Source organism: Lactuca sativa, chromosome 5 (genome assembly GCF_002870075.4).
Source record: "Lactuca sativa cultivar Salinas chromosome 5, Lsat_Salinas_v11, whole genome shotgun sequence".
Taxonomy (NCBI): Eukaryota; Viridiplantae; Streptophyta; class Magnoliopsida; order Asterales; family Asteraceae; genus Lactuca; species Lactuca sativa.
Genome location: NC_056627.2, coordinates 263,173,332 through 263,188,130, shown reverse-complemented (window position 1 = coordinate 263,188,130; position 14,799 = coordinate 263,173,332). Strand labels below are relative to the sequence as shown.

Below are 14,799 nucleotides of genomic sequence, written 5' to 3'. Positions count from 1 at the left end.
AATTGATCCGACAAAATAAAGTCTGTTCCGTCATAAAGCCACTAAAAAAGTTAAGTGACTAAAAAGATAAACTCTAGAAGTTCATAGGTTGTATGTGTCATTTTCCCTTTCTTATATTTTAAATAGAAAAATCAAAATTTTTGGGGTGTTCAATTTTTGCAAAGAAGTCCTAGATTCAAAAATATAGAATCGGCTCAAAACTCTTCCATAAAAATCAAATTGCATAAATTTGGTTGATCAAGATTACCTACATTACGATCCACAATCATTAATGAGCATAAATGAAATATGACACATGCATAATGGATCATCTGGTAATTCAATGATCATATATTATACAAAATAGATAAAATAAAGGAATTAACAAAACAAAAGCATATGCGATCTTTATATTGGGGCCAACCCACAACATATATGATATATCCCATTTTGTTTGGTAGACGCTATCATAACATGGATAAAAATTAATTGATCCGACGACATAAGGTAATCCCATCACCAACAGGAAGCATGCATATCTCAATCCTTGGATCAACAGCTAAGGCTTTGTTGAGTTCCAACACAAAATCTCTGTAATACCTTACGTACTTTCTCATTGGTGCATCTGGTGGGGCAACAACTGAGCCATTCCATAGGGTGTTATCGTAACCAATCAAACCACCGACTTTTACTAAATCAATCAGCCTTTTATGGTAGTTGATGTAGTTGTCTTTGTCAGCATCAACAAATACGAAGTCAAATGTCCCATGATATTTTCCCTGAATATTCATCAACCAAAAGTCAAATACTAATGAATGTTAGTGTGTACTAAATCTAAACTTGCGTATATATAGTAAACTTATGAGTTCACATATATTTTACAATTATAAAATTTCTAGAATATAAAAACAAAAATTAATATAACGATTTAATTATTGTACTTACATCTGCAATCATTTCATCGAGGACCGGTAAGGCAGGGCCTTCTCTAAAGTCGATTTTGTGGGCGACTCCAGCCTTCTCTATGATAGGGCGTCCCAACTCATAGTTATCTCTGTTTATATCCATTGCTAAAATCTGTAACAATAACAGATCAAAAGTTTATATCATAAATTCTAAATAAATAAATAAATAGCTCTGGTTTAAAACAAATTAAGTAATATCTTGTAATTATTGGTAATTATATATAAAACAAAGTAGTTCCTGTACCTTGCCATCATCAGGAAGAGCAAGGGCCGTAGCAAGAAGGGAGTAACCGGTGAAGACACCAATCTCCATGGTGTTCTTAGCATTCACTAGTTTCAATAGCATGTTTATAAACTGTCCTTCATCTGCTGATGTTGTCATCAGATTCCTGAATGTATTTAATATAAGTAAAAAAAAATTAATAACTATTAATTCTAAATAATCGATTAATTAAGGAATGGTTTGTAGTCTAATAATATAGTTTTAGGGCTGGTCCTGTAAAATTAAATATTTTTAAAGTCAAGTTAAGTCAGAAAAAACGATGCTTATTGTTATTATAAATTTTTATATTTAAATAAAAAATATATAATATATAAAAAAAATCAGACTATATGTAACGCTTTTCAATTTATATTCCAAGTAAAATTTCTATATTTTGGGACAAATTTACAAAAATAAGCTATATTTATGACAAAAAGATAATCATTTTACTTAGAAAAACCAAAACGTCGCAATAAACTAAAATAGAGAGACTAAAATCACAAGAAAAAACTTTTTAGAGCAAAAAAATAGTGATTCTCAAAAACCAAAAATGTAATTTGCTCTAACTTCTATTGTATTTAATTTGCAGTTGTTTTGAAATCATCCAATCATGGATGCACACGAGACTTACCATGGATGTTTTGCCGTGACCTCTCTAAGCTCCTTCAAGGGTTCCGGTTCGCGTGGATACACACTCGTTTCAAGAATATACTGTAAAACCATGCAAACAGAAACTTGAATCGATTATTTTTATTTCCATAATCATCATCTTTACAGTAATTAAACAAACTACAACGTACCTGATAAAGAGCATCGCTCTGCAAAAGACTCTTGTGGCCAACCTCTTGGTGCTTGCTCACTTGCTTTTCGTTACCTGACTCAGTTTTAGTCTCTCCATCTAGTGCCATTTTTGCTCGTTTCTTCCTTCAAGACTTCTTTTTCTTGAAGAGAAAATGAAAAGTATTCTTTTTCTTGGATAGGTGGGAAAGATGTTGAACCACTAACCTGAGTTTCCAAAGCATCATAAGGAGTATATATATGGTTGTAGAAGTCCGGTTCAAACAAAGAAATTAAATTTAAATATTCATATGAATATTTCAAGAAAAATGAATAACTGCTTTAAAGGGTATTAATACATACTATGACTACAAATACAATGTCAATCGGCACCTAATAAATAATAACGTACTTACTGATAATTATGTTTTTAATAAATAAAATATTTATATTAATAATTAATAAAGAAAAATATGGTAATCTTATCTTATAAAATTATAAAAAAGTTCTCTAAAGCATCGTTCAAGACAAGTTTCCCACGATAATGAATTGATGGGGCACCACACAGTAGGGTCCAATGGTACTCACCAACCCCCGACCGGGTTAGTAGCCGGTTCACGAACAAGTTCATTATTTCCCTCATAAAATTTATTATTTGAGTTGTAACAAATCCCTATAATATTATAAAAACTTTAGCGAACGTATTTTTCAATATAATGATAACTAGGTATGAGACCTATGTATTACATGAACTTATTTAAAAGAAAAAATTAAATATAAAATTCTAAATATTTGAGAATTTTGAATTTATAAGAAAAAATAAAAAAAATATTGAATTATAAAAATTAAAGTGTTCTTTTTTCCTCTATATTTAAACAAATAATTTAGATAAATAAATAAAGAAAATTAATGAAGCTTTAATTTAGTAATTTTTAAATTAAAAGGAAAGTTCATTAAAGAAACTAATATGCATTTATTATTGCATTTAAATACTATATGAAATTTAATAAAATAGAAAAAACCATAAAATGATATGTGGAAAAAAAATAATTCAAAACAACTACAAAATGACATTTGACAAATTAAATTAGAGTATGACAAATGGCAAAAAAAAACCCTTCATTTATTAGAGATGACTAGTTTATAACTCGTGAGAACCACAATTATAAAATTAATTAAAATTTTATATTAAAAAATCAAAATTATTATTTAAATAAATTAAATAAATACGTTTATTTAAAATTTTAATGAATTTTTTTAGGTATATAAAGTTATAATTGTTTATTTAAATAAATACATGAAGTTATATCACCTTATAATTTGTATTAAATTTATTTTGTTTTTTAATATAACACAAGGTTGTAAAAATCGTTTGACGGTAGCTCGACGGTCGACTGGTGTTAACGGATTTATTAGTCTTGGCGGGGATTAATCGAGGATTAATCGGAAACCATATATTATTAATAAAATATAAAATTAATTAAATATTAATATATCTTAAGAAAAACAAGTACTTCAAAATTAGAAAATAAGAAAAATTGTAATTTGGAAATACGAAAATATGAACATTTTGGTATAATATTTGAAATTTTGAAAATTTAAAAATTTTGGAGTAAAAAACAAGTTGGCTTTTTGAATTTTTTTTAAAATTTTTAATTTTTTTTTGACTTTTTTCGACCTTTTTGACTTTTGTTGACCGATTAATTCCGCCAAGACCGATTAATCCCGCCAAACCTCATTAATCCTAAATTTCCGATTAATGTCCTAATCCTCGACGGTTAGAGAACGCCAAACGATTAATCGCCGATGAATCCCGATTTCTGCAACCATGATATAATGTTATTAATTTTATATAATTGGAGTGAAAAAATTTAAAATTTAAAATGGAGAATCAATTATTAATTTAATATAATTAGAGTGAAAATTTTAAATTTTGAAATTTAAAATTGATAATTAATAGGTTGATGGCTTGATCTATGATATATAATATCAATAAGAAACTCTAATAGTTTAACACTTGTCAATCCTCCTTAATAAATGAAGGTTTATTTTGTCACATGTCAATCTCTTATGAGTTTTGATACTTGTCATTTTGTGATATTTTTGAATAAATGTTTTTTCCATTTGTCATTTTCTCATTTTTTTTTATCTTTCTTAATTAACACATTATATTTACACCTTAATTAATAATTGTCTTAATCCTCCTTAATAAATGAAAGTTTTTTTTGCCACATGTCAATCTCTTATGAGTTTTGACACTTATCATTTTGTGATATTTTTGAATAAATGTTTTTTTCTTTTGTTATTTTCTCATTTTTTTTATCTTTCTTAATTAACACATCATATTTACACATTAATTAATAATTGTCTTAATTGAAAATAACCAATAAATTACAATATTACAACTCATATAATATTTAATATGTTTCCTTTTAAATTCAAATTTTAAATTTCAAATTTAAATAATTTTTTTTTAAAACCTTCATATTTAATTTCTTTTTATTTTATCCAACCTGTATAACATACGAGTCTCACAACTAGTAGGAGAATAAACCTATTCATTTATTAGAATAGAAATTAGTTACCTAATTATAGTTTTTTTTTGTATAATTTTATTTAGAATTTGGTGAATATGTGGTTGTTATATACCTAATATTATGTATAAAACCATCAAAAACTACATAATTATAACAAAATTCAATCAAATTTGTCTAACATCTTTTCGTATCTTCTATTAGAGCTTATGTTAGACTTTGTACACATTTTTTTTTTATAAAGTTTTAAAACTTTAGTTTTGCACCACAAACCATGTATAAGAATATTTTACCAATTACCCGTAGATCTCCAACTTAAATTTTAGTAAAGAAAACTATAATGAAAGGTTGAAAATGTTCATTAAAAAAACTCAATAAACCTCTTCCTATAGTCCATCAAAAAGAACCATGCAACTATACATAGGATATGTGCCGAAGGAAGTTATGAAGCCTACTAGAGGTCTACACAAAACAACACATTCGAAATACATACATGTTGGGGATAAATCAAGAACTCATAAATAATATGAGTTCAAAAGCAATAGAAAGAAGCTAACTATGTGTAACGCCCGATTTTCAGATATGAATTTCAATTGTTTAATTTTGAGAAATTTGGGTGGCCACGACATGGTGAAGGGATCACCACAACGTGGTAATCCAACATGAAGTGTGTGTTTCATTTGGACACCACGACCTGGTCATGCGATGGTCATGACGTGGTGGCGACAGATGTGCAGACACTAATTTTCAGGCTCAACGCCATATTTAGAGGAAGTGATGGCTAGGTTTCCTCCACCCTCAGCCGCCATCACCTCCAAAAGTGTTCTTGATAAAACCCTAGCCACTTTACAAGCTTTGAGCTCATTTTGGTGTTTTTGGTGTACTTTCAAAGAAGAAGAAGATTTTAGTGCAAGGATCAAACAAGCAACTCCTTTCCATCTTTGGGGTCCCACTCTAGACCATTTATAAGACTTTAAGACTTAATCTTTTTGGTTCCTTATGTTGGATTAGGTGTCTAAGCCAATAACGGAATTAGTATATACTTGAATTAGTAGCAAAGTCCTTTTGGGTTGCCTTCAAATCTAATAACTGAATAGGATGACTTTTAGAAAGAAATGTTGATTTATTGATTTATTATATGATTAATAAATAGCAATAAATGAATTTATTAATATGTTATGGATATAATATATCAATTAGAAATAGTATTTTCTTTAATTAATAATAAATCAGAAATTAATTTTGATATTAACTGATTGACTAAAAGTGCAAGGGCTGAAGTGTAATTGTTCAATAGTTGAACAAATTAGGGTTCCAGAACCTTCCTTGGAAGGGTGGACGAAATTAGGGATATTGCATGGTTTTTGGAATATTCCCTACAGATAAATAGGAAGTTTGATAATTACCAATTTGAATTAATATTATTTTATTTAAATTAGGGTTATCTAGGGTTTCCTAAATCCACTATATAAAGACCCATCAGCCTATGATTTTGTAACATCCCAAATACAGTGACAAAAAATTTCATTTTAAAATCATTAGTTCCTACACCGAATTAATCCAGAACATTTACAAAGTACTACATCAAAATCATCAGAGTAATAATATCCAAAAGTGCGGAAATCATGAGGGGAGAATGTTGTGCCATCACGTCGGGCCCTTCCCCTTAGTACCAAAATTACCTGAAACTATAAATATAAACTGTAAGCAAAAAGGTTAGTGAGTTCCCCAAAGTACCACATACCAAACATATAATTGAGCCTCGTCCTTGGGTATATTTCAACCCAGTAAACAAATATGGGACCCACCCTGGAGTGTATCTCCACATGAACATGCCATAATGAGCCCTGTCATGGAGTGTATCTCAGCCCGACATACAATAGTGGGCCCCGCCCTAGGGTGTATTTCAACCCGATCATACAAACACACATATATCACATAACATCTTGCATACTTCATAACGGAAATAATAGGGCGACATTGGTGCCTTTGACCCGTGGATACAATGCGAAGACTCACCCTGACAAACAGAAGAAAAAGCAGAAACAACGTGTTGCTTCGAAGATCACTTTATCGGCCACCTTTACAGATAACAGTGACCAAAACTCAGACTACAGCTAAAAATAACAAAAATACCCTTAGTTCAAACTTGTCAAAGGTCAAAAAATCAAAAAGTCAAAAAGCCAACCCAGCTAAGAACACATGATGTTCTCGGACGCATGGCGTTCTCTAGGGAACACATAACGTTCTCTAGCCGATCCCTTTTTCCTCCATTAAGAGCTTAATCCTTAAGCTCTTTTGCTCAAATTCCAGATCTAGCCCTAAACTAACATCCTTAACCATAAAGTTACCAACTTTATGGTCTTGCATGGCTAAAAAGTGCTTAATACCAAAAACCCTCACTTCTTAACCCAAAAAAGTTATGGGTTTTATGCAAAACAAACAAAACTTAAACTCTTAAAAGTGCATGCAACCCTAATAAAGATTTATGTTTTCTTTATTGAATCTATAACTATGAACATCAAAAGGAAACCCTACGAACACTAGGCTATTTTTGAAAAATAACAAATTAGGATTAAGGATTACATACCTTGATTGTTATTGTAGCAAATAACAATGAACACCTTCTTGTTGATCACTTGGAAGCAAGCACCACAATTGTCGTGCCTCTAATGGAATCACACCTAATGCTAGCAAGAGGATGAGTATAGAGAGAGGAGAGGGATAGCCAAAATCATCCAAGCTTTGTATAATTAAGGGATGGACGAAATATGGGGCTAAGGAGGCCTTTATATAGCTGAGGTAGCTTGGTGCCAAAGCTAGGGTTTAAGGAGGAAACCCTAAATTCCCATGCTTGGTGACCAAGCAACCTATTCCCCTTATCTAAGGGGCTTGGAAAAAAGCCCTTGGGCTTGACCAAGTGATTTTCATCCACCTCATCCAGTGAGGTCCTTGGGCCTTCTTTCTTTAAGTTTCAATAAATAACCAAACAGTCCGTGCAATTTTAATTAATCCAATTAATCCCAAAATAAATTATAGTTAATTTCTGATTAATTATTAACTAAACAATATGATTTCTAATTAATGTATTATTTTCATAATACATTAATAAATCATGTATTTCAATTTATTACTCAAATAATAAATCAACCTCTCTTCCTCTCTCCAAAATCATGATGTCCGGTTGCTAGGTTTAAGGGCAACTCAAAATGACTATGCTACTATCAATTCAAGTATATACCAATTATAGTTATGGGTTTAGACACCTAATCCAATAATCCTCTACTTGGATAAGTTTGTAACTATAATTTCCAGTATAACTTCCAAATTGATCACGAAATTTTAGCTTCCAAAAGTTGTTGTCGAACTTTGGCCCAGTCAGTTACGTGTCCTAAGATAAGAGATCAAATATCACTCCGTTTTATAAGATATTGTACGGAAATGAGACATGGATTATAATCAATCTCATTGTCTAAGATTTTGTTTCTAGATTTCTGATTTGTGATGATGACATAAGACTTCTAATCGAACACATCAACTTAGTCTTGGTTAGGCCTAACACTTATAAGTCAACACCAAATCACCGATTGGCCCAAAGATATCGCTTTTCCCGTTAGCGCAAAAGGAACGAATAAAATTTGACTTGTATGCTTGCACTATTTACTCATGAAATCATGCACAACAACATGTTTTATAACATCGAGTTACTGATGCATTTACGTATCATCAATGCACAATTGACTTGTAAAGCACAACTCATATATCTCCGTTTTAAGAATATAAGATATTATAGTCTCACAATTACTCGTGATAAAATCCATGAAGTAATTCTCTGAGCGTGGGTTTATCGAATACTCAAAATCCCCATTTTCTAAGTACTCATGAACATTGTAGCAACCATTACAATATCTAATCTCCATAGACAATCTACAATTCAATTCATGATAGCCTTAATTCACTACTTACTTCCAAAAGTATGAGCGACTGTGGAATTTCGAATAATCAAGTTTTCAGGATGTTAAACATGCAAAGTGAAACACAATAATAACCTAATTAACTATGGTCTCAAAACTATTAAATATAAATAAAACTCTTATTATTTAATCACCGTAATAATTAAGACTTCGTTCATTGTATAATGTTTCAAGTAATCAACTCAACACTTGAATTAAAACATCAGTCATGCCATGTTATAAACATGAATACTATGTTTCTCCATGGTCCTTCCTTTGTAAACATATCGACTGAACACTATTCCAATGATGCTCATTTCACAATTCCAAATTCTTGTCACTACTTAAAATGTGTTATAATTCCAATCTTACATGCATTGTCCTTTTGTGATGTTGAGGCTTCAAAGTCACAGAGACTTAGCCAACGATATTACAAAATGTTCCATTGGAACTTTGTTACCAAAAAGAATTTGATGGTAATTAAGTCTCAAATTCAAGGTACACTTCTTGAACATCTATCTTGCATTAAAGTTTCTAACTCAAATGTAGATTTTAATAATTAACTCCCACTATGGAAACATTTCCATATTCCTACATGACCATCAATTCTGATCAAGAATAATCTCAATCCAGAATCATGTCAATATGGTCAGTCCAAATTAATACCATACTTCCAACTGTCCACAAGCAACCCATCTTTATTAAACCTCAGAATGTTCTTGATAGTTGTTTAACAACTCAAGTCACAAAAAATTCTAGTCCTTCTTCCCTCTCAATGTGCAAGACATTTGGAAAAATCAGAACAAGTGAATATTATAGCATATGTAATCGATCATATATCTGAAGCATATGAGACTCGATTCATTATGTATTACATAAGGACCTAGTATTTCTTGCCATAATATTTCCACATATTGAATTTCCTATGTTGAATCATTTCAACATTATATATATATATATATATATATATATATATATATATATATATATATATGTGTGTGTGTGTGTGTGTGTATGTGTCCAAGACTAAGTTCAATTAAACCCTTCAATTTAAACTTTTAGATTTGAAACGAAGTATGAAGGCCCTCTCCCTTAAGTCTATCATAGAGAAACAATTCCCAAACATTGAAATTTGAAAATTGAAAAACCTTTTCCCTACGAATAGTATTGCCAACACACACAATACTAGCATAAAAATTATGCTCCCACTAGCTTAACAAATACTCAGAAATCAATTGGACTTCTAGAAATCAATACCTTTGACTTTCTTAGTAAAGTGTAGATTTATGATATGTGATCTTTCGATAAGTCTCCAACTAGATTTTTTAAGCTTATACACCTTCATTGGATAGCTTACATGTGTGTTTAAACCCTTTCAAAACTTATAGATATATGTATTGAAAGTTCAAACAACCTCTTGCCATTTCTCACAATTTAAAATACGAAGAGGGATGTCGTAAACATGTTATGAATTTGAGAATGTAATTAACATAACCATTAACCATGTTGATCTTTATCAGATCTTTAAAATCCACTAGGGAAAGTGTTTTCTTATAATTATTCTCATAATTTAGAGCAAAACCTTTTGTCACCTAGATTGTATGGTGTATACGTTCCCATCCATGTGAATCTATCACTTCCAACCTACAATCATAAGATAAGGTTAGGGACAAAACCAAATTCAAATTTAGCTTTCCTTCATGGACTAAACTTTGTAATTCTAAATTTCTTGCCTCGTGGTAGCACAAGGGCCTACTAGTGCTTCTGTGCTATTAAGCAACTCACCTGTATTGATCAATGTACTCTCACTGACCAACATGCTTTGATTTTTGTAGTCAAATGAGAAACATAGAACTCATAAGCATTGCCACCTCAACTGGAAGGTGCACAGAAAAAAGAATGTTTCAACTTAACACGATAGGTTGTCAACCTTAGGTCGTGTGCTAGTGATAACTAAAAGGTTTATTGTCGACTGACTTTTAAAACTCTCAAGATTAATAAGATTCCCACTGACATCTTCACATATAAGTTTCTCTCTCAAGGAATATTCCTTGATGAGCTAAAACAAATACTCAAAAAAATACATGTGGATTCCCAACAAGAAAACACTTCATAGAATTGGTCTTAGTTTATCCATTGTTTTATCCAAAACATCACAACTTCCAATTCCAAATATGTTAGAGTAATAAAACATTTTGACTCCACATTTCATGAGGTGTTATAAACCTACTTAGTATGAAATAATTTTTCAAGATACGATATATTGTAAATAGAGCATGGCTCTAAAACTTGATTGGAAACATAGTATGACTCATCTCTCAGTTGAATCATTTCAACAATATCTGATTCCTCTTCTTAGTCATACAATTGCACTAAGACGTACTTCGAGGATCAATTGTGATATAGTTCCATAACCATTAAGATGATCATAAAATATGATGCCAAAGTACTCTCTTTTCCTTTCAGATTGGAGAAACTCTTATCTTTCTGTCTAATAGACTCTTCTTATTCATTCTACTACTATTTGAATATTTTCAAAGTGTCAGAATTATGCTTAATCTTATAAACACAATCATATTTACTGAAACATCAGTAAATCATGACAAATAGATTTTTCATCGTTTGTGGTGGATCTAAATAGTCCATATCAATATGTACTTGATCAATTAGTCCTCCATTCAACTCACATAAATATGTGATCAATGAATTAGTCATAATCTTCCAAAGATCAAGATTCTCATACATCATGCAATTTAAATTACATGACTCCAAGTTTTTATCCAATTAAAACTTGGGCGATGAAAATTCTTTTCTGCTTAGTTAATTATGACACTACCACAAGCGATATAATAAGAATCAAATCTGTAATTAATATTGATAATAATAGAAATGTAACCAACACTTTCATTGATTCCATTGTATGGAAATATAAAGTAAGCCAACTAGATAAATCAAAATATTACTTTTAATGATAATAAACGAAAATTTAGAACTTGTCCTTACAATGCATAAAAGGAAAACTATGTTTCTACACATCTCCTAAGCAATCTATTAAATTATCCTAACTCCCAAGCAGTAGCTCTAAATTCTGATCATCGAACAATGCGACTGAAGTCCATATCTCACAATCAGATTTAGCTCACTCTTCTTAAGATTTTTTCTTTCTCTTAGATACTACAATAACATCAAATCACATCATGTATTAAGAGTTTATGAAAAGGAATTTATTAAGATAATGGAGTTAGATAATGGATGTACCTAGGGGTGAGCAAAAACCATACCACAACTAAAATTAACCGCAAAAACCGCATAAACCGCAACCGCCATAAAAACCGATGGTGAGGTTTTTTATTTTTTAAAAACCGCAAATTTGCGGTGCGGTGCGGTTATTAGTTTTCAAAAACCGCAAAAAAACCGCACCGCACCGCATATATTATATACAACTTTTTTTATTAATTATTAATATATTAAATATTAAAAATAAGACAAGTTGCATGAATGAATGATGAATAAAATACTAGAAGACAAAAGTATGCTTTTTTGTTATGTTTATCATTGAAAAATGGTGAAATTAGACGGTTTTAAGAAATTTATTGTCAATTACTATTGATTTGATGTTTTTAAGATATTAATTGTTTGTGATTTAAGCTAATTGTCTTATACATTATGATTTTTTTTATTATTACAAATAATATATTTGAACTCTTAAAACCATTTGAACTCTACACTGTGGTTAAAACCACACAAAATAACCGTATCAAATCCATGCGGTTAATAACCGCAACACAGAAAAAACAAAACCGCACCGCAAAAATAACCGCTTAACCGCACCACAAAAATAACCGCACCAAGCGGTTTTAAAAATGGATTAATCGCATTTGTGGTTAGTGGTGAGGTTTTGGCTAATAACCGCACCGAACCGCACCGCGTTCACCCCTAGATGTACCTGAAGTAGAGTCACACAACTTGGCTTCATTATCTTTGATACCTTTCAGGTACTTTGGTTAGTTTCGCAAACAATGTCCCTTCAATTGGCAATAGAAACATATGGACTCTTTAGGGTTAACACATGGAACTATCTCAGAACTAGTCTTTCTCTTTACCATACAATCAAACAGTTTGAACTTGGCCGATCCCTTTCCATTGGGAAGAGAAATCTGTTTTGAACCACCATTATCACATTGTCAATGTCCATGGAGACTTTGGAATTAGACCCTGCATGGCACTTCTGCTTCGCTTATGCTCTTAAGCATTTCTGCTTCAGCAACAATCAAAATTTGGGTCAGTCACTTAGGGTCATGTCGATATTCCTCATATGAAAATTCTTAATAAACTATATGTCTTGGGAAGTGAAAGAAGGAACAAATCAATAGCTTGCTCCCTTGGGAAAACGACACCCATTCTATCCAACTTGTCAATGTATGATTTCATTTTTAGAACATGAGCACACACAAAATTTCCATCTTGATGTCTACATGCCAATATGGCTTGAGTAGTTTCGTATCTTTCAATTCGAGGAAAACGAGACAGGGGGAGAGTTACTAGAGGATGAGGAAGAAGAGTTGGAGAAGCATGACGTCCAGTTCCACCATTTCTGGAAGAAGAGAAAACATTTTCACCTTGATTAGAAAGTGGAAGATCATCTTTAGAAGAAAGAGAAAACCATTTCCAAAAGAATAAAGAAGACCATTCTTGTCTTGACTTGACATCTATAATGGTAGAAAATAGAATTCAAGTTAGTTGATTTAATCATTAATTATTAACCCATAAATTTTATTAAGGCCAGGATCCATATTTTCGATTCGAACTTTGAAGAGGGAGGTCGTAATCAAATTTGAATCTATTTTAGGTAGGTAAGGATTTTACCAATTTCAATCTTATAAACCTCCTAGATCTTTTGATATTCATTGAATCTAATCAATGTTATGTTTAATCTCGAATTATGCTCTCACTTTTTTGACTGGGATGCCGAGGATCACAAACGATCTGTGAATAACCATGCAAACTCGCTTGACAACCTCGATGTCATTTATAAGCTCACATTGATGTGTCGGTTAACCACACAAGTGATGGGTTTTGGTCCTAAGAACATCCTATGTGCTCATACAAACCCTAATGCTTGGATCTAGGTTTCTCTATTGTACATGCAAGTTATCCAAGACTATAAACCCTAATTCTAGCATTCAAGTAATCATATTAACATAAGAATAGGTTTAAGATGTTACCTTGATTGTTATGTAGCAATAACAATCCCAAATCTCCTTGTATTGACTTTAGAAAGCTTAGAGTCACAATTGTCACTCCTCTAATGGTTCACAAACACCATAAGCAAGAGGATGAAGAGGAGAGAGAATGGAGGCTGCCCAAAACCGTCTACAAACCCTAGAGAAGTCTTAGCCATGTTTTTGGTCCTTAAGGGGTCTATATATATAGTGAGGCTATTAGGGTTATCTAACAAGGAAACCCTAATTTGGATGCTTAAGCCCTAAGCAACCCATAGACTCCTTTAATTAAGGCCTAGGACGATTTCCTTATGGGCTCCCCCATAGAATTCGTCCACCCCTTAATACAAGGCAATCCATGGCCCAAATTGCAATTATCTTATAATTACAATTCCAGTCCCTTAAGTTTAATTAATCTCTTTTAGCCACAAAACTAATTACCAATTAATTCTTGACTAATATTAATTAAACAATATTATTTCTCCTTTAATATATTATTCTCATAATATATTAATAAATCATATTTAATCCTTTCTCTCCATAATTCATCCTATGAAGTTGCTTTGGTGAAGGCAACCCAAAAGGACCATGCACCATCGGGTCAAGTACATACCAAAATAGTTATGGACTTAGACACTAATCCGACAGTCTCCCACTTGGATAAGTCTAATAACTATTATGCGTATGACTTCAGGTCCTGATCTGCAATCGTAGCTTTCCAAAGCTGCTGTCAACTCTGATCCTATCAGATACGCGTGTCCTTTAGATAAGGGATCATATATTCCTCCATTCTAGATATCGTATGAGACACGATTTCCAATCATTCTCTTTGTACTATTTCTCGATTCCCGATTTATGACGACTGACTAATTGAACAAATCAAATTAGCCCTAGCCCGGCCGAGCATTTACGTTTGTCATCACTAAACCATCAAGGGGCCCAAAGATATCACTTTTATCCTACTTTGGATAAAAGGAACGGATAAACTTTTGATACAATGCTTGCTTGCACTCACTCACCGAATCACACACAAGAATATGTTTTATAACACCAAGTTACTAGTGCGTTTACATATTATCAATGTGCAACCGATTTGCAAGATACAAC

The 14,799-nt window shown here is 31.6% G+C and overlaps 1 protein-coding gene across 1 annotated transcript; it reads right to left on the bottom strand.

Annotated features, from left to right (window-relative positions):
- Positions 1–296: 296 nt before the first annotated feature.
- LOC111877593 (caffeoyl-CoA O-methyltransferase 5) lies at positions 297–2,228 on the bottom strand. The gene is made up of 5 exons (XM_023874118.3): positions 2,007–2,228; positions 1,838–1,917; positions 1,189–1,333; positions 925–1,056; positions 297–758 (listed from the first exon to the last, which is right to left on the bottom strand). Exons 1-5 carry the CDS (start codon positions 2,112–2,114, stop codon positions 465–467), a joined length of 759 nt encoding a protein of 252 aa, XP_023729886.1. The 5' UTR covers positions 2,115–2,228; the 3' UTR covers positions 297–464.
- Positions 2,229–14,799: the final 12,571 nt, after the last annotated feature.

What these genes read in the sequence shown, in the direction of transcription:
- LOC111877593 (XM_023874118.3), bottom strand. Translation starts at nt 2,114, where the DNA reads ATGGCACTAGATGGAGAGACTAAAACTGAGTCAGGTAACGAAAAGCAA. An exon ending in GTCACGGCAAAACATCCATG is followed by an intron (nt 1,334 to 1,837) that starts GTAAGTCTCGTG and finishes AAATACATTCAG; the next exon opens with GAATCTGATGACAACATCAG. An exon ending in TCGATGAAATGATTGCAGAT is followed by an intron (nt 759 to 924) that starts GTAAGTACAATA and finishes ATGAATATTCAG; the next exon opens with GGAAAATATCATGGGACATT.